The following is a 19,862-nucleotide window of genomic DNA, read 5'->3' as shown; positions in this document are numbered from 1 at the left end:
TTCAAAACTTGAACCAGGTCTATAACCACGGACCTTGAATGATGGGGTGACAGTGGGGCTTGAGTTAACTTTCAAAAGGAGGAAGGAAGGATTCTGTGATAGTTGCATAAATTTCATATGGTTATTTTCTACCAGCCATCCACAAAGGACCTAAACACACGAACCAGTTTGACTGGGCATGGGGAAGGGAATAATCTGGTTTTCCATGCAATGTTGGATTCTGTTCTGAACTGACACCAATTGGAGAATCCCACATGGTCCTTCGGGCCATTGGACAGAACAGTGGGGTGTGAAAGTTCGTGCAGAATGGAGTCTTGATTCAGGTCCCATGCATGCTAGCTCCGTGGACTGTCAACTCTCTGCATTGTTGTTTCCTGAGTTTAGAATGCCTAATTAAATAGACACATTCAGCAACTGGAAGTTTCCCCACTCTGGATCCGAGACCTGTGAAGGGTGGGTGATTATGGTAGCACGGATCATGTGGGAAACCATGGAACTGCCTGGACCCATCAAAACAGATCCAAAAGCCAGATTCCCACACTCCTGGGGTTTGAAGCCTGCAGAGAGGGCCCCTGAGAGTTCAGTGCATGAGTGATGCTCCGCGGATGAGCTGAAAGCTCTGAAGTCAATATTGATCTGTGGTCACAGTTCAGAAGCACCCATTGAGGAGGTATGCTTTTGGTTTCAGAGAATCATGGGCAAGGAAAGAAAGCTACAAGGAAATCCACAAAGGCAGTATTCTGAGAGAGTGGTAGAGTGTGATACAGGACAGGTGAGTCAGAAGGTCATTTCCATTCAGTGGTCCGACTGCATCATTGAAGAGAACACGATGAACACGGGGGCTACTGGTTCTCATAAATGGACCGACTCCATCTGTCTGCAGAGCTCCTCAGAGGCCTGTTGACCCAGAGGACGGCACCGAGCATGCCGAGGAGCAGGGGCACCTTCAGGAAGACCAGGAGCAGGAAGTGGACGCTGCCCAGCAGGGGCCTGTGGGGACACGGGGACAGACAGTGAGCAGCATCCTCAGGGAGACCCTGGGCTCTCCACCTTGCTTGGCCCGCGTCCAGGTTCTGTGGCCTCAAGAATCTAAACAAGGATCAACCCAACACAGAGCAGCCCCACTTGAATGACTTCTGGACCCTGATCTTCAAGAATTGCCCCTGAGACTTAGGACTGTGGACATAAGGGTGGATGTGGCTATGAGAATCATGTGAGGGAGACCAGAGATCCAAGGGGGACCTGGGCCTTAGGGGGGTTTCTATCTGAGCCCTCCTCATGGGGGCTTCCCCAGAGGCCCAGAGGGTAAAGAATCTGCCTGCGATGCAGGAGACACTGGGTTGGATTCAGGGTCAGGAAGATCCCCTCAAGAAGAGAATGGCTACCCACTCCAGTATTCCTGCCTGGAGAATCCCATGGACAGAGGAGCCTGGTGGGCTAGAGTCCGTGGGGGTCACAGAGTCAGACATGATGGAAACATCTAAGACACTCCTCATGTGGGGGATTTGCGGTCGAGGGTACAGAACCCAATACTGGGAGACTTGGTTGATGTCTGCTAGCCAGTAGAGCATCACCACCCTGAGCACAGGAACTCTTCTGTCTTACTCAGTGAGCAGCCGGTACCTGCCCAGGGTCTCCAAAGCTCCAGTCCTTAAAAGTCCTTGGCTGATGAAACAGTGACTCCCTCAGCTCTGCACCGTCAGAGGCCAGGCCTCTTCAGCAAGATGATACTGATGAGCAGGCTCCAGGGGACAGAGGGGTCACCCATGCCTAGAGCATCTGCTTCCTGCCCTGCCCCTGGTTGGGGGCCTTTGGTTCACCCTGTTCCTCCGTGTGCCTGGGGCCTTATTTCTGAGGATCCCGGCATACCTGGCCCCCCAGATCCTGCGGGCCTCCACTCAAGTGTCTGGAATCAGTTAGGTGCCCTCTCATCATTATGTGTTAACTAGCAAACTCCACCACCCTCCCACACATGCTGGCCCCTCAGCCAGGTGACATTGTCCTCCAAGCAATCATCAGTAGGTCGTGTATTTATACGACCGGTGTGTCGATCTGTTCATCATGTGAGTCCCCTCTTAGAACACGACTCTGTCAGGGCAGGACTGGGTCTGTGTGCTTTGCTGCTGCATCCCAAGTCAACGAGAGTTCCAGGCACTTAGTAGGACCCTTACTGCTTGTTACAGAATTTGTTGAATAAATTAGGGTCTTTGGTGAAGGGACACTTGCCTATTACTCCCTGGGCTCACCAAGAAATCACCCAGGTGAGATGTCCTGGGATGGGGATCCCTTACCGATGAGCTTGGCCGGGATCAGGGGCCTCCGGCCTAGACACGGTGCTCCAGGTGGGCACTGGCAGGGTCGTGGGAGACTCCGGGGTGCTTGTGGACCTCTCGGGGCTCGTGGTTGTCATAGTGACTGAGGGAGAAACACAAGTTAGGCCCCGTTTCATCCCCTGGGTGCCCCCTCCATCCCAGTTTGGCTCTGACTCACAATCAAGGTCACTCACGCCATCTGGATGGACGTGCTGTGTCCACCACCCCCATGGCCGCACCCAGGCCTGACCAACACCCTGGGCCCCCCTCCCTGCCCCTCTCCAGATGACCTCAGGCCAGATGGGCACTGGCAGAGGCTTATGGACCTGCTCCCCTGGGGATCTGAGAGTGTAGAGAGGGCACTTGGCTCCAGGTCACCCCAGCCACAGACACACCTCTGTCCTCCTGGCCCACCCTGCCAGGGGACAAACGCGGTGACCCGTATTCTTTAGGGATTAACACAGAGAGATGGGGTGGACAGTGACGGGCAAGGGGAGAGGCTGGAGCGGAGCTGAGATGGAAAGTCCTGCAGCTGAGTCTGAGCTGAATCAGGAGACCCCGTGTCCCAGTCAGCCAGGCCCAGGGTCCCAGGCAGTCCTCTCCATGAGAGGGCATGACAGGAAAGATCTAGAGAAATACCGACCTGGTAGACCCCATGAAATGTGGCCTCTCCTGAGGTTAGTGGACAAAGCCCTTCCCCGACACACCCTGTGGAACCAGTAAACTTTCGGTTCCATTCTTGTAAAGAGAAACACACAAAGGAAACCTCCCTCGTGAGAGAGAAGCAGCGGCCAGCAGGAAGGAGCTCGGGAAGCCGGGGGCGACGTCAGAACAAGCAGTCAGGGGAGAAAGCATGTGTGTGGACAGAGGATTGTGGCTGGCTTCTTAGGAAACCAGAGCAGCCTTCTGTTAAAGAAGAAGGCCCGCGTGCAGCAGCCAAGACCCAACACGGCCAAAGAGAAAGAAAGAAAAGTTTAAAGATTCATTTTCGGCACATGGCGGTCTACTGAGAGCCATAACACCTCCTAAGAACCCTCTTCCTCATCCTTCTTTGCCTAACGGGCCCCTCTGGGTTTCCTCCTTGGGTACCAGGTGCCAGAGGAAGAGGGAGAGCCAAGGTCAGGCTGGAGCGGGGAGGGGTCTCCAAAGCATCCAGAGCCCCACGTGGGGTCCGCGACCCTGCCTCCCCCCTATTGCAGCTGCTGCAGATCCCCAGGACCACCAGGGTGAGGCTGGGGCCCCAGGAGCCCTCCACGACACTGCAATGTCCTCTGCTGGCCCTGCTGGTCCCTGCCCCCTAGGGCTTGCCAGAGAGGTCCAGGAAGAGATACAGGGTCACCTTCAGAGTGGACCTGACCCTTGTGAGGTCAGAAAGGCAGCAGGCCCCCAGATTCAGGGCACCTCCCCCTCCCCTTCCACCCAAGAGAGCTTCAGGTGTGAGGGTGTGTCAGGGCTGGACACAGAGGAGGTCTCGAGGAACCAGAGGTGCACATGTGCCTGCCGACCACTCGAGCCTGGGTCCTGACCACCTACCCCAGGACACCCTCTGCTCCAGGTCCTCCCTGAGGGTCAGAGTCCCAGGTACGGTCAGCAGCCCTAGAGCTGACGTCACAGGCTCACCTGGGATCACAGACACCGCCACCTGGAAGCTGGGGTCAACTGAAAACGGTACATAGATCCCACATCCGTACGTTCCCGCATCCTCCTCTCTGAGGCTCTTCAAGGTCACTGTGAAGGTGAGTCTCGCAGGACGGTCTCTGATGGACACACGGCCCCTCCTCACTTCTCTCTCTGACTCTCTGGTCTCCACAATCTTCCATGGTGACACACACGGGTGTTTGCACCAGTATTTGATGTTGTCTACCAATGCCTCCTGGTACCGACACTCCACGCTCAGGGATCCCCCCACGATGCCTGTCACACTTCGGGGACCACTCAGGGACAAACAGCCTGGAAAACACAAACGAGTCCAACTCCATCAGGTGAGTCTGGGTCTGGGGAGCCCTGGATGTGGGTCCCTCGAGGGCCCGTGGGGTCTGGAGGAGGCCAAGGCAGGAGGCAGGCCCTTCCTCAGACCTAGGGGAGGAAGACGGGGGAAGGAGGTCCCTCCTCACAGAGGAGAGGGATCCATGGAGACAGGATGGGAAAAACTGTGTGTGGGGCCCCAAGAGGACATCTCTGACTGTGACTGTTGAGGTGTGACCATCACAGGCGGCCCCTCCCACCAGCACAGTGGACCAGCCTCACCTGTTTCGTGCCCTGAACCCTCTTGCTCGCTGCTGAGACAGGTGGCGGCCCCTCCTGGGACCTTCGCCCCCCTCCCCCCCTGACCCAGCTCCAGCCCTGCCCCCTCCCCTCCCCCGGAAGGGCTCAGCCACTCACCTGGGACCTGGAGCAGCAGCAGAGCTGAAGGCAGCCACCCGGCCCTGCCCCTCGGGGTCATTTCCCCAGCAGGGATGTCAACTGCAGCAGTGCCAGGCCCCGGGCAGGGACAGGGTCAGGCCTCCTCAGGGGATTTCCTCTCGGTGCCCACTTCTCCTCTGTGCCTCTTCGCTCCTTGTCCAGCCCTGTCCCTGTTCCCCACAGTTCTCCTGGCGGCCGGCGCTGAGCCGAGTGCAGAAAGCTCGGGGTAAGGAGCAGAAGGATGTGAAATGCCCGCCGGTGACCCCCGGCTCCTCTCCGTCTGGTGACTGGACGTCCGCGGAAGCCTTCCAAGGATGAGTGGCCCACTCGGCTCAGCCCACAGCTGCCCTCTGCGGGTCTCACATGTGCCCCCCCCAACACCTGGGCCATGCTGGGCTGTCTCCGAGGCGCATCCCCACCCTTGGTGATGCATCATTTCCTCTGTGGTCAGGGTGGACGGCTCCGGGGGTAGGTGCCAGGTTCCTCCATCCTCTGTGGCCTGGGTGGTGACCACAGCAGGTCTGTGTCCCGCCGACCTGCAGATCCAGGCACCCGTGAGAGCACCGCCCCGTGGAGCCTCAGGCTCCTCTTCAGTCAACCTCAGATGCTTCCAGAAGGTCCTGTCGGGTCCGAGCGCAAATCCCACAGCCCAGGGCTTCCCTCCAGGTGTGCATCCTGGATCCCCGACACAGATGGGGAGCCGCTGACCCCACCCCTCCACCTTCCTCACTGTTTACTCTTCTTTGAGAGTGGACTGAATCGTGAGCCTCAGGACAGAGAGCTGAGTGTGAGCGAGGGCAGTTCAGCGGTGAAAGATGCTCAGGGGGAAGCTGGGACCCCGGGAATCATGGGCCCTTTACCCTCCACCCAGGGGCATGGAGGGGGCAGCTGTACATCACGCGGGCGGTCTGCCTGAAGACACCGGAGCTGGCCTCTCCTTTGAGCTCGCAGTGATGAGCACAGATGCTGAGAGCGGGGGTGGTCCTTCCCAGGAGGTGGGCAGGCAGGTCTGTCCTCACTCAGGGTGGCTCATCCTCATGGCGTGATGGTTTAGGGTCAGTTACCCCTGGGATTGACAGGGAGGTTGGTCCAGGTGCAGAGTCATCTCACCCACCTTATGTGTTTCTCGACCTTGTCCTGCACAAGCCAGGTCTACTGATTTCCTCCTAAACACTCTCTTCCCAGATCTGTTCCTCTTCTAGACTCTCTTATCAAGATCAGAGGCCACAATATTCCTGGAACCCAAATCCTGTAGTCCTTGATTTCTCTAACCCTCTCTTTCTCCCTCCTTTCCCCCTGGTATTATAATAGCCTTCTCTCCCTACAACACTGTAATTACAGCTGTCTCCATCTCAGTCCTCCTCATGCCCTTTCTGTTTGTATGTTATGCCTCGATAAAAGAATTTAAGCACCAATTTAGAAAGAATAAAATAGAGCCATGTGCAGCAATATGAATGGACCTATAGAACGTCATACTGAGTGAAGTAAGTCAGACAGGGAAAGACAAATATCATATGATATCATACATGGAGTCCAGTTTTTTAAAAATGATATAAAGACACTATTAACGAAACAGAAACAGACTCGCAGATTTCAGGAAAAAATTATGGTTTACCAAAGGAAAAATGTGGATGGGGATAGGGATATGTTAGGAGTTTGAGCTTAACAAACACATAGTACTCTACATAAAATGGATAGCCAACAAGGATTTACTGTGAAAAATAGGGAACTCTGCTCAGCATTCTATAATAACCTATATGGGAAAAGGATCTGAAAATGAGTACATGTATGTGTGTAACTGAATCACGTTGCCGTACACTTGAAACTAATACGACACTGTGAATCAAATAAACTCTAATAAACCTTTTTAAAAAGAATTTAAAAACCAAAACATGGAAATAAAAAATTAAGTAATGAACACACATGCAAAATCAAAATGCGAAATTATACTTCGGAACGTTTGCTTGATTTTTTTTTGGGGGGGGGCGGGAATTGATCCTTTACTGGCCTTTTTCATGTAGTAAAGAGTGTATCGCTAAACCTCACCTCTCCCCAGCTACCTTTCCCACGAACCAGAAGTTAAACAAACTGCATGTGTGCATGTTCAGTCCCTCAGTCGTGTCTGACTCTTCACAACCCCCTGAATTGCAGCCCACCGGGCCCCCCTTTCCATGGGATTTCCCAGGCAAGAATACTGGAGTGGGTTGCCATTTTCTTCTCCAGGGGGTCTTCCTGACCCAGGGATCGAAGCCACATCTCCTGCATTGGCAGGCGGATTCTTTACCCCTGTGCTACCTGGAAAGCCTGAACAAACTGACCAGAAGCATATCATAAGTGATGGTGACAAGGCCCGAACCCAGGTTTCCCTGGCACAGCGGCCCAAGTGTCTCCTCACCATCTGGTGACTCTGAAGGGGAAACAGCCAGCGGCCAGCAAGAGGCAGAAGCACAGTCATCAGACCCAGGAAGCAGAACGCGAGGTTTGTTGGTCACCAGGGTAACCTCAATTGAGAAACCTGATCTGGACTGTTTCTTACACCTTCTCCACCCACCAAGATCTCTCCCTTCTCACTAACTTCCCCTGGGTATCTTCCTTTCCAGAAAAACATTTCTTGAGCTGAAAGCAGTTTCTGCTGGCTCCTGGCTGTGCTGATTGGTTGGAAGAATCAACATGGGCAATGACAACAGTAATTCAGGAAACGCATCTGGTTTTCTGTAGGGGTTCCTGTTGTGATGGCTAATTTTATTCATCTACCCGACTGGCCACAGAGTGCCCGGATTGAACAGTGCTGGAGGTGTGTGCGAGGACGTTTCCCGGGGAGATCAATGTGGGAAGGGGTGGACTCAGTGAAGCAGGTTGCCCCTGACCAATGTAGGTTGCCGTTGTGTAGCTGTGTCCAACTCTTTGCAACCCCATGGACTGCAGCATGCCAGGCTCCTCTGTCCTTCACTGTCTCCCAAAGTTTGCTCAGATTCATGGCCACTGAGTTGGTAAGGCCATCCAACCATCTCATCCTCTGCCGCCTCCTTCTCCTTTTGCCTCCAATCTTTCCCAGCATCAGGATCTTTCCTGATGAGTAGGCTCTCCGCATCAGGTGGCCAAAGTATTGCAGCTTCAGCGTCAGCATCTGTTCTTCCAGTGAATATCCAGGGTTGACTTCTTTTAGGAAGGACTGGTTGGATCTCATCTGATCTCCCAGTGTAGGCGGGCATCCTTTAGTCGGTCCGATGAAGTTAGCCTGATGGGTGGAGGAACAAGGTCTTCAGCCCTTCCTGCCTGGTTGCTTCCTATCCTTGGCACTTCTGCTTCTCAAGCTTTTGAACTTGGCGTGAATCATACAGACAGCAGACGATGGTATTCCCAGGTGAGCCAATTCCTTATAATAAATCTCTTCATATGCAAACATCTCCTATTGTTCCTTTTTTCTAAAGTGTTGACCAACATAGGTGTGTATCTGGTGGCCCTGTGGGAATTTCCTTCTTCAACTCTCAAGTCTGCACATGAAGACCTAACTCAGAAAGATTTCCTGCGAGGAACTGACACAGAGATCCCAAACCTCTATGAGGGAAATAAAGCTGATACTCCTGATCCACTCCCCTCCAAAGAAAGGCAATGACTTGGCTTTAAGCTCAGGCGGTAAAGAATCCGCCTGCAATGCGGGAGACCTGGGTTTGATCCCTGGGTTGGGAAGATTCCCTGGAGGAGGGCATGGCAACCCTCCTACAGAGCGACACCCCCAACACACAGACATCCCCCGGAGCTGACGAACTGTTTGTGTTTCAGAGGGCTGCTAGAGAGGCATGTAGAGCAAAAAGCCTAAAATGTCAAGTGGAGCATTAAATAGCATGGGAATCAACCAGAGTGAACTTGATTGGGACAGAGTAAAGGGACAAAGTAGGTGATTAAATAGTTACCCCAATAGGGGTTGGAAGTAGAAAATAAATGGGTGGTGGGTGCGTGAAACCACGAAAGTCGCTCAGTCATTGCAAAGTTGCAAAGTCAGACTCTTTGCAACCCCATGGACTATACAGTCCATGGAATTCTCCAGGCCAGAACACTGGAGTAGGTAGCCTTTCCCTTCTCCAGGGGATCTTCCCAACCCAGGGGTCCGAACTTAGGCCTCCCACATTGCAGGTGGATTCTTTGCCAGCTGGGTTGCAAGTCTTGTAAGTTGATGATTACTCATGAAAGCAGGTTTGCTTAACCACAAAACCAAGCAGGCTTGCTCAGCAACAAAACCATGCAACAGAAGCACAAGACATGCCTCCCCAAAATAAAACGGTGGTGGCATGAGCCCCACATCCTGTCCAGTGAGTTCAGTAATTAATGCTTTCTGCACACATAAAAATCAATAATTTGTGGACCTAGCTTGACTGTGTGGGGACAAGAAAACTCCACTACTCAATCTGGAGGAGGAGCTGATGATGGAAACACTACATTTACTCAAGAAAAACAAAGTTCTTCTCCTCCTCCCCACTTTTCCTTTGATTATAAAACTGTAACCCAGTAAGTTCTCGGGCGTGATATCTCTCAGCCACCCTTTTGTAAGCCTCACAAGCATCCTATTCTAATAAATCATTTCTTATCTATCACTTTGCTGTCACTGAATTCTTTGCATTGAGACATAAAGGACTGTGGTACCAGAGCTCTTCAGAGCTCCCTGGATGACATCTAACGGTTTCATATTGGGTCTCTCTTTCACCAGGGAAAAATATAATTAAACTAATAAAAAGTTCCGTGCTTAGTTGCTCAGTTATGTCCGACTGTTTGAGACCCCATGGACTACACCCGCCAGGTTCCTCTGTCCATGGCGATTCTCCAGGCAAGAATACTAGAGTAGGTTGCTATACCCGCCTTCAGGGGATCTTCCCAGCCCAGGGATGGAACCCAGATCTCCCGCATTACAGGCAGATTCTTTACCGCCTGAGCTTAAAGCCAAGTCACTGCCTTTCTTCGAAGGGGAGTGGATCAGGAGTATCAGCTTTATTTCCTTCTGGGTTTCAGGGTCTCTCCAAGCTCCACAGAAACCTGGGGAATAAGATAGATACTTTATAAAATAAAGCTTTTTATTTTATAAAAGCTCTTAGAGTCTTAAAAAAAAAGGAGAGATGCCAAAAGAGGATTATAAGAATTGCAGTGTATTTTAAACGCGCCAAGTTCACAGATTGACTTTCTGTTACACAAATGGCCATAAAGTAGAATTAATTGGGCTATTAAATGACTTCTGGATTAAAACTTAATCTGCTGATGCATGTTCGCGTGCCTGAGGCACAGTGAGGCCAAACAAACTGAAACGTCGGAGGAAAGGAAGTTTCATTGCAAGAAGAGGAGGCTCATACCCTAGAAAGCCTTGAGCTCCCTGAAAGACTTCAGCAAAGCATTTTTAAAAGCCAGCTTGAGGGAGGTGGTCGCAGGGTCCCCCATGATCCTCTGATCGGCTGATGAGGAAGAGCAGAGGGTGTCACAGGGGTTCCGTCTACCAGTCCTGAGGACCAGGAGGCCTGGGGCCAGGTGCTCATGGTCATCAAGCAGTCAACATCTTCCCTTTGGTGGGGGGTTTTCACCCCTGCAAAACAGCTCAGGAACTGTGCATCAAATACTGTTACGTAGGTACTTCAGAGAGGAGCTGAAGCAGGGGATAAGGAGGAAGGCCTGACCACCCCACACACACCCCAACCCCGGGAAGGCCCCATAGGGTCCTGCTCACTTACACATCTACCGGTGGTTTGATAGGAATAGCAGCTTCCCTCACTCACGGGTGATACAAGGAAACTGACAGTCGTCACCACTTCGAGTTCCAAGCGAGCAGACACGTTTAGCAGGGGGCGCTGGGTCTCTCCACTCCTCCCAGGGAGGAAGACGTCCAGAAGAGCAGTTAGGGAGCGGCTGCTCCGGGCAGCTGTAGTCCCGGACTGGAATCAGATGTGTCCTCATCCTTCTTACCTGGGTCTAGCCCCTCCCTGGGGAACGGGTCTTTAGGACCTTGATCAACTCCAGTCCGAACTACCCACTGGCCCCAGAGCCCCGGTTGCCCCTTGAGCTCTGGTCCTGGAACCCCTGGATGTCTGGGTCCGTGTCTGGTCGGTCCCATGGTGGGGAGGTGACCCCTACTCAGACAGCTCAGGCTGACGAGAGGGAAGGGGCGGTAGGACTCAGTCTGGAGAGGAACGGCTGTCAGGATGCAACGGGTCTTGTTCTGATGCTCAGGGTGGCCAGGATCAGATTCAGCAGCTGAGAGGCAATCCCGTTGGAGTAGAATTGTTCGTATGTCCTTGAAGGAGTGAAGCTCTGCAAGAGGCCACTAGCACCACCTGGTGGGGGGATGAAGAACTGCCACAAGTGTGCCCTGGTGTGTGCCGACTTGCCTCAGTCGTGTCTGAGCCCACCAGGCTCCTCTGTCCATGGGATTCTCCAGACAAGAATACTGGACTGGATTGCTGTGCCCTCCTCCAGGGGATCTTCCCAACCCAGGGATCAAACCTGCATCTCTTATGTCTCCTGCATTGCAGGCGTTCTTTACCACTAGCACCACCTGGGAAGCCCGAGTGGTTACCTTCTACTTTTGCCCTTGAGGTCAGGAAATAGAGATGCCACATCCACCCAGCAAGGCTTCCGACTGACCTGGGGCTCAGACACGGGGGATGGGCCCCAACAAGGTAAACTACCCTAACCTCTACCCAAGCTCCCACCTCCCAGAGAGCAAGAGGCTCTATTTTATGGAGACTCTTTTTGATGCTGGCTGACTTAGAGGGGATCACCCGGTTGGAGAGAGAGGGTCATCCCAGCCCCTGCTCCTTCTTGACCCAGGCCTTTGCCTCTGTCCAGCCCGTCCACCTCCCCCACCAGCCAGAGGCTCTCATCCGAGAGGTCGTCTCTGCCCTCCTGTCACCCCACCCTCTGAATTCTGGTCTGGTTTTTTTTTTTTTTTTTCCTCTATGAGACTTTTTTTTTTGGTGTGTGTGTGAACCATTTTTAAAGTGCTTATTGAATTTGTTACAACATTGCTTCTGTTGTTTATGTTTTGGTTTTTTGGCCATGAGGCATGTGGAATCTTAGTCTCCTGACCAGGGATCAAACTCACACTCCCTGTATTGAAAGGCGAAGTCTTAACCACTGGACCACCGGAGAAGTCCCCACAACGCTTGTTATAAACCAGTGTTATATCTTTATTTTTTTAAAAACTACCATTAGAATATAAACCCATGTTTTAATGATTGCTCTCTCCACGACACCTAGGAACATGTCAGGCTCTTTGTATTTGGTGAGTGAATGAAGAAATGAAGAGTTGAGAATCTATACCTGGGGGAAAGAAACGCAGGTGGGTGAGATGGCAGAAAATCAGGCCCTGGGGTCCCCTGACGAGCAGTGCTGTGCCTGGGGCTCCCTCCTAGGGAATGAGGGGTTCTGGGTGCCCTTGTGAAATGCTCTCCCCGGTTCTCCCCAGCCAAGCACCAGGCAGGTAAATATCATATAGACACTTGTATATGTGATATATTTCATTAAACTCTTTTAAGTTTTTTTTTTAATCGAGTCTCTGGCTATAAGGTGAAAAGCGACATGAAGTTCAAGGTCAGAAGTTCTTCTCTAGTCTGCTCTGGACAGTATATTGATGGCGAGGGGGCAAGGCTGCAGATTGTCTTGGTCAGACTGGTTCTGTCTCCCCACAAATTGCCCGCTGAGTCCTGTTGACCCAGAGGAGGGCACTGAGCAGGCCCAGGAGCAGGGGCACCTTCGGGAAGACCAGGAGCAGGAAGTGGGCGCTGCCCAGCCAGGGCCTGTGGGAGGATGTGGCGACCCGTGGTGAGTTTCTGCTTTAACAGGAGGCCCAGACCCCTCCCCCATCTTCCTCTGTGCTCAGGTCCCTTGGCCTCAAAACTCAAAATCAAGGTCAAGTCTGGTTGGTATTGAGGCTGCACTGGGTCTTAGTAGTGGTATGCGGGATCTTTAGTTGTGGCAAGTAGAATCCTACTTCCCTGATCAGGGGTTGAACCTGGGCTGCCTGCATTGGGAGCGTGGAGTCTTAGCCACTGGACCACCAGGGAAGTCCCCACTCACCCTTAACAATCGCGTGGGAGAGCATCTCTTCTGTGTAAATGGTTCCGCAGTCTCAACCACAACAATCTCAACTCCTAGCTCAGCTCACCGCCAGTTCTCTCACCTCTGGGTCCCAGGACCTGCCCTCACTCCAGCTCCTCACAAACACCGCGTCCTCTTCCCATCCTGAGCCTCTGCTTAATCTCTCCGCCTCCCCGGCCCCCCGCCTGGCTCCCAGCCTAAGGCGGCCCTCCAGGGTCACCTCCGAGATCACACTGGGCTCCTGGGGCCGACCCTGCTGGTTCCCGCCTTGTTCCCTCTTGGCCCCCGAGAGCTCCTGGCCGCTTGGACAGTACTGAGCCCACCAGTGGTCTCCCACATCCTTGGCCTGAGGACGATCTCTGGTTTTGGGGTGTATGTGGCTTCCTGCACCAAGCAGGCCACACGTGCTATAGAACCCTCTGCCTGGACACTCCTCCAGGCTCCGTGGTGAGCTCTCCCGCTTCCTTCAGGTTTCTGCTCACACATCACTTTTTCTGAGAGGCCGTCCCTCATTGCTCTGTATGAAAACCGCCAGCCTCTCCATCTTCTCCCACCACGAGGACCAGTGTGTATGGACCACCACCCCAGCTTCCTCACCATGCTGTGGGACTGTCCCAGGGGATGCCCCACAGAGTCTCTCGGAGAGGGAGTGAGCCCCGTTGCTATGGTGACACCTCTTTCACTGGTGTCTACTTCACTGGCGTTCCCTGCTTCCCCGTTCCCCATTCCCTCACCGTTATTCCTGGGATCAACTCGCCAAAACATGTCTTAGGATCGAGTTTGAACAAACCTAAACTAAGACGATCTCTTGGTTATTTGTTTTCACTGAGCATCTTGGTCACCTTCATCATGCCCCGTCATTTTCCCACACACCTCTCACCCTATCCTTACACACCTGCTTCATTTTCCTCACAGTGAATGCTGTTAACTGACCTTTCCTCTATTATCTATCTATCATCTATCCAAGTATCCACCTCTCCATCTATCATAGATGTTATTTATCATATGTCTATCCATCCTGTCACATATCTCTGTCTCTACCAACTATGCTCTATATGTATGTATCTATCAATCATCCATCCATATCTATCTATATTCATCCATGTATGTATCATCCATCCATCCATCTATCCACCCATCTATCCATCCATCCATCCGTCCATCCATCTATCCCTCCATCCATCTAGCCATATCTAGCTATCCTTCCTTTCACACATCTCTATCAACTGTCCTCTATCTATTCCTATGTGTGTATGTATCTTTGTATCTATCGATCATCCATATCTATCTATCATCTATCTCTCTTCTTATCCATCTTGCCATTGCCTAAAATCTACCCATTTGAAAGAAACTTCCACGAAAGTACAACTTTGCTCATTAGTTCACAGTCATATTCCTAGCCTTTGGATCAGTTCCTGGCACACAGCAAGTAAATGAAATGTTTGTTGAGTGGTGACTCATTAAGGAAGCCCTGCCCTTGGGAAGAAGCGTGAAGATGACAGAGGACACGACGAGGCGTGCACCTTACCCTTGCTGCTGGCTGAGCGATCCAGAAGTCCACGTAGAGCTGTTGCTACTGGAGGCTGTGATGGAAGGTGGAGTGAAGAACAGTGGAGGGTGAAGAACAGCGTCCTGTCCACGACTCTCCCCAGCCAGTTGCCTGTCACCTGCATGGCTCCCAGTCACAGAAGGGGCTGGACAGGTGTTCTGGGACCATCACCTCCTCATACTCAGACCCAGGCCTGACCAACATATAGGAGTATCTCCACCCAACGCCATCCCAACCTGTTCTGCGTCCAGGTGGACACAACCAGGATCAGCGTCATTGCCTCTGGCATTAAGCATTAAGCATTTTCCTTTTCCTCACCTTGTTGAAAACAGGAGTGCGTGAAGGTCAGCACAAGAGTTGGACCTCAGGCCCCACCCGCTAGCCAGTGCATCCACATGCCACCCCACCCTCACCCTGTCCACGCTGGCAGAAGACAGCAGAGCGGAAGCTACTGAAGCCTGAGCGTCCTAGAGCCTGTGCTCAGCAACCGGAGAAGCCACTGCCAGGAGAAGCCTGTGCCCCAGAGCTGGAGGGTTGCACCCACTTGCCACACTGGGGAAAAGCCCGTGTGCAGCATGAAGATCCAGCACACCCATAAATAAGTAAGGAAATATTTTAAAAATATTCTGCTAGTGGTCCCCCAGCCCACTTCCGCCTTGTCCGGTCCAGGGGTTTGTGGGCTCCCTGCTGCCCACCACTCTGAGGGTTCAGAGTCCAGAAGGGAAAGGAGCAGAAGCAGAGGGAGGCTGAGGAGACAGAGAGGATGTCAGACAGACAGAGACACAGCATTTATGCACAATATGCACAGCATACTGAGTGCAGCCCTTTCACAGCATCATCTTTCAGGATTTGAAATAGCTCAACTGGAATTCCATCACCTCCACCAGCTTTGTTCGTAGTGATGCTTCCTAAGGCCCAGACAGGGGCCAGAGGCTTGGGGGCTCCCTCTCGGGCTTTCCCATGCTTACAAACCACTCCCCTTGGCCCCCCGCCCAGTTGCTGGTGCCTCCGGGGAATGGGTTTTCCCTGGGTCAGCACAGTGGTCAGAGGCCAAGGAAAGGCTCAGGGGAGGAGCTGGGGCTGGGGCTTGCCCTTCGGGATCACGTGGTCAGAGAGATGAGCCTGGACCACTCAGGGCTCCTGGATGAGGATCTGGGTTGTTGAGAGGCCCCAGTTCTGACAGCAGAAGCCAGGGGAGAGTGAGAAGAGATTCTTTTGGAGTGGCCCCCACCCTCCCACACACACCCTGTGCCCCGTGAGCACAGAGAGACGGCAAGAGCCCCTAGTCTTGACGGATCCGGGATAACAACGGGCCCTTCCCCCCTCTACAGCCTCAGAATCCCCAAGGCCCACAGACATTGTCAGGACCCGGGGCAGTGGCAGGAACCTGGGTGTCCCCCCCTCACTCTCACACCCTCTTACACTCTCACACTCACACACCGGACACACACTCGCGTGCACACAATGCACTTGGCCCTGAAGCTCTGACATACAACCACCAGGCCCAGTTCCTCTCCCCTGGGCTGAGATTTCCTGGGACTCCCCAGCAGACCTGAGCTCAGATTCTTTTACCACCAGTACCAGAGAAAAGGAGGGTCTTACCTGGGGAGACAATCACTTGAACCTGGAAAAAGGGATCAGGCAGGAAGCCGAGGAGTCCTTCTTCCTTCAGAATTGTCGCAGCCCCACACCTGTATTTCCCTGCATCGTCTGCAGTGAGGCTGTCCAAGGTCACTGTGAAGGCGAGGTCGTCCGGATGGTCCGTGATGGACACCCGGCCGCTCTTCACTTGCACTTCGGACCCGCTGGTCTGCACAGCCCGCTGCCAAAGCAGGAAGCACGGCTGTCTGCACCAGTATTTGTGAAATGCCCTGTATTCCTCCTCGTAGCGACACCCCACGCTCAGGGAGGCCCCCACGGTACCCGTCACGGTGCTGGGGCCACTCAGGGACAAAGAGCCTGGAAGACACAGTCAGTCTTGTCTTCATCCTAAAGAGCCTGGGCCAGAGGAGCCTGGGGGGTCAGGTCCTCTGGGAGCCTGGAAGTCACCCTGAGGCCAGAGGAAGGAGGGATCAGAAGCCAAGGAGGCAATGGGTTAGCCCGGTATAAAGGTCAGGTGAGAAATGGTTTTGGCAAAGTGCCAAACTTCTGAAAAAGGATTGTGTATGTAATATACTTGTGTGTGTGTGTGTGAGTCCCTTCAGTTCTGTCTGACTCTTTGCAACTAACAAGCTAATAAACTGAGTAACAAACGTGTGAAGGAGGCCAGAACTCTGTGACGATTGTTGCGGTTTAGTCGCTAAGTCGTGCCCAGCTCTTTGCACCCCCATGGACTAGATAGCCTGCCAGGGTCTTCTGTCCATGGGATTCTCCAGGCAAGACTACTGGAGTGGGTTGCCATTTCCTTCTCCAGGAGATCTTTCTGACCCAGGGATCAAACCCGGGTCTCTGTCATTGCAGGCAGGTTTTTTTACCATCTCAGCCAGCAGGGAAGCCCAAATAATCTACTTACTGATCACCTGTCTGTCTGTCCATCCAGCCATCCTTCCCTCCCTCCCTTTCTCTTTCCTTCCCTCTCCCCATCCACCCATCCAACCAACCATTGAGGCAATATACTGTCACCCACAGATTGGGAGCCTTTTGCTTTTGTTTAATGTTCAAGTTAACATACAAAATACATTTTTTCCTTCTTCATTTTCAAAAAAATTTTTGGCTGAGCTGCCCATCTTGCAGCATCTTAGTCCCCCACCCCACCCCACGGATTGAAACCAGGTCCCTCAGCAGGAAAAATGCCAAGTCCTAACCACTGGACCACCAAGGAATTCCCACTTCTTCACCTTCAATATCTTGAATTTGGACACTTTATTTCCCAGCAAGTCCAAGTGGCCCACTGACCTATATTCCACAACAGAACTCTGTCTGCTTCTCCCACCAACATTCCCTAGTGCAGTGGTTCCCAAGCAACAGCGATAGTCCCGGCGGGAGAGACCTGGCAATGTCTGAAGACAATTTTGAGGGTCACCATTGTGGAGCGGGGGGAGGAGGGAGAGGGAGGGTGCGAATTGCCCCTGCCATCCAGTGGGCAGAGGCCAGGGATGCTGCTAAACATCTCTCAGTGCACGAGGCGCCCTCCACCACACAGAGCGAGGCGCCCCAGGTCAGCAGTGCTGAGGTCCAGCAACCTTGCTGGAGGGGGCGAAATGCCCCAGCCGGAAGACCTCCACGCTGAGGCTTGGGACTCAAGGCGAGCTGGGGCAGCCGCGCTGAGCCTTCTCTGTGCATCTGCTGCTGGGCCCTGCAGGCGCTGTTCTGTCCAATTCTGACCACGAGGATGGGAGGGAGGGGAAGGGAAGAGGGGAGGAGGGGAGGGACGGGGCGCGGGAGGAGGGCGACTTCTGGCCTGGACTCTTAACATTCGACTCTTTGAGTTGCCCGGGCCCCACCCTTAAAGATCTGGGGCCCCGCTTCCTCAGATGCGGATGGGAAACGTGAGGGACACTTGGAGTTCCATCCAGAACCTCCCTGCCCTCTGATGCTCCGCCAGACCCTGACCCCGAGCCAGCGTGAGTGGCTCCCCCAGCACCCCCTAGAGCAAGCTCCCTGCCCCCCAGGGCCTCAGAAAGAAACCTTGGCTTTTTCTCTCCGACCAGGACTGACCACATTCCCAGCAGTCTCACTTTCCAGGGGCCCACAGAGCAGGAACACCCCCGCCCAGCCCCGCGCACCCCACCACCTGGGGCCAGCCCAGACCCCCAGAGAGGCACCGGGCCCTCAGTGCATCAGGGCCTCCATACATAAAGGGATAGTCACTGGGGACTTAGACGTAACTGACATTGTACTATTAAAAAACCCGATGCCCTTGGATATAAAAGTATTTGGTTTGAATCTTCACTATGTCCTTTATATATGTATATATATATATATATATATATATATATCTTTTTAATTTACTTATTCTGCTGTGCTGGGTCTTACTTGCAGCATGCAGGATCTTTAATTGCAGCATGTGGGATCTAGTTTCCTATCCGGGGATGGAACCGAGGCTCCCTGCATTGACAGGGCACAGTCTTAGCCACTGGACTTCTGGAGAAGTCCATTGTCTGTGTGTGTCTTTATGAACTGATTTTGAATAAATTATCTACACCTTTCTGAGTTTGTCTGTCTTTTTCTAAATGTATTTATTATTTTTATTATTTATTTAATACAATAAATAATATTTATTAATGGATAAATAACATAATTTTACATAATTTTTATTATTTTTAAAAAAAATTTACAATACTGTGTTAGTTTCTGCTGTCAGCAACATGGATCCGTTATATGTCTACATATCTCTCCTCCTTCTCAGCCTCCCTTCCACCATACCTTCTCTTGTTTTAATAAGAATTAAGGATTGGATAAGGAAATGACAACTCACTCCAGTATTCTTGTCTGGAAAATCTCATGGACGGAGGAGCCTGGTGGGCTACAGATCATGGGGTTGCAAAGAGTCAGACATGACTGAGCGACTTCACTTTCACTTTCAAAGACTGGGTTAAGTAACAAGAGAAAATCTTGTCTAATTGATTTGTCCAATTAGTATTAGTTCTCTGCTCCCCCCACCCTTCTCTCTGGTGTATCAAGATGACATTCCTGATTTTAATCATCTTGGCGATAATGACTCAAGTGGCCAGATATAAACTTAGGGCTCAGTATGTGCTGTCTGTGTGGGAAGCACGCTTTACATCTCATACTCCTCCTTTCCCAGTGAGCAAATACGCTGAACTGGGCTTTTTACAGGCACATCTCGCCCTCTGCTTTCTTAGCTTCCTCTCCTTCCCATCACCACCCTTTGCTCACACCGTGCTCACCCTGACTCGCCCACATGATCTTCCCCACTTCAGGCCCCGCCCCGCTCACCTGGGACGCAGAGAAGCAGCAGAGCCGCCGGCAGCCGCAGCCGCAGCCGCATGCCCCGGTCCCCCGGTGATCTCTCCAAGCTCCTCCAGAGCCTGGAGCCTCCTCACCCAGTTCCACTCACTGTTTCCCTTTTCTGCTTTTCTTGGTGCTTTTCTGCTGCCTCCGTCAGCCTCTTAGAGCTGTTCTCAGTTCGTCAGAAAATGAGGGAAGCTGGGGCCTTGGGACATCGTGAGATAATCATGCTGAAACCTTGTCGAAGGTCATTCTCACATAGCACATTTGCATGTGCAGTTCCAGTTGCTGTTCCTTGTGAAGATGCCCATCCCATTCCTTGCCTGCGGTTGATAGGCCCATCTACCCTTCTGTAAATCAGTGTTGCCCAGACAGCCACGCCAGTCTCGGTTAAATTCCATCTAGATTTTCTGAGCAAGTCCTCCTCTTTGTAAAGATAGCGCATTTCCTGTGGCTGGCACAGGCAGTCCCGTGTGATCAAGCACTGACTAAGCCTTGTCTGGACACAGTCAGCTGTTTGCAGGGCCCAGTGCAAGATGAAAATATCCTTATTCTTGAAATATTAAGAATTGCAGGGGTGGTCTAGTGGCTAACACTCTGTGCTCCCAATG

The 19,862-nt window shown here is 52.5% G+C and overlaps 2 protein-coding genes across 5 annotated transcripts; both read right to left on the bottom strand.

The window, feature by feature from the left end:
• Nucleotides 1-91: 91 nt before the first annotated feature.
• LOC133057857 (CMRF35-like molecule 6) lies at nt 92-9,624 on the bottom strand. Of its 3 annotated transcripts, none has more exons than XM_061144926.1 (5): nt 5,610-9,624; nt 4,695-5,251; nt 3,933-4,262; nt 2,292-2,415; nt 92-990 (listed from the first exon to the last, which is right to left on the bottom strand). In XM_061144926.1, the coding sequence occupies exons 2-5, from the start codon at nt 4,753-4,755 to the stop codon at nt 843-845; spliced, it is 663 nt and encodes a 220-aa protein (XP_061000909.1). In that variant the 5' UTR covers nt 4,756-5,251; nt 5,610-9,624; the 3' UTR covers nt 92-842. The 3 variants fall into 3 exon arrangements, with proteins under 3 accessions (XP_061000909.1, XP_061000908.1, XP_061000907.1); XM_061144925.1 differs by having other exon boundaries at nt 4,695-5,781; nt 9,566-9,606; XM_061144924.1 differs by having other exon boundaries at nt 4,695-9,624.
• Nucleotides 9,625-11,857: 2,233 nt separating this feature from the next.
• On the bottom strand, nt 11,858-19,354 carry LOC133057856 (protein CD300H-like). 2 transcript variants are annotated; one of them, XM_061144923.1, is made up of 4 exons: nt 19,240-19,354; nt 15,943-16,299; nt 14,320-14,374; nt 11,858-12,014 (listed from the first exon to the last, which is right to left on the bottom strand). In XM_061144923.1, the coding sequence occupies exons 1-4, from the start codon at nt 19,289-19,291 to the stop codon at nt 11,948-11,950; spliced, it is 531 nt and encodes a 176-aa protein (XP_061000906.1). In that variant the 5' UTR covers nt 19,292-19,354; the 3' UTR covers nt 11,858-11,947. The 2 variants fall into 2 exon arrangements, with proteins under 2 accessions (XP_061000906.1, XP_061000905.1); XM_061144922.1 differs by lacking the exon at nt 11,858-12,014 and adding an exon at nt 12,023-12,490.
• Between the last annotated feature and the right edge of the window lie 508 nt (nt 19,355-19,862).

Source organism: Dama dama, chromosome 5 (genome assembly GCF_033118175.1).
Source record: "Dama dama isolate Ldn47 chromosome 5, ASM3311817v1, whole genome shotgun sequence".
NCBI classification, from domain to species: Eukaryota; Metazoa; Chordata; class Mammalia; order Artiodactyla; family Cervidae; genus Dama; species Dama dama.
The sequence above is the reverse complement of the archived record's forward strand: the minus strand, read 5'-3'. Positions and strand labels throughout refer to the sequence as shown.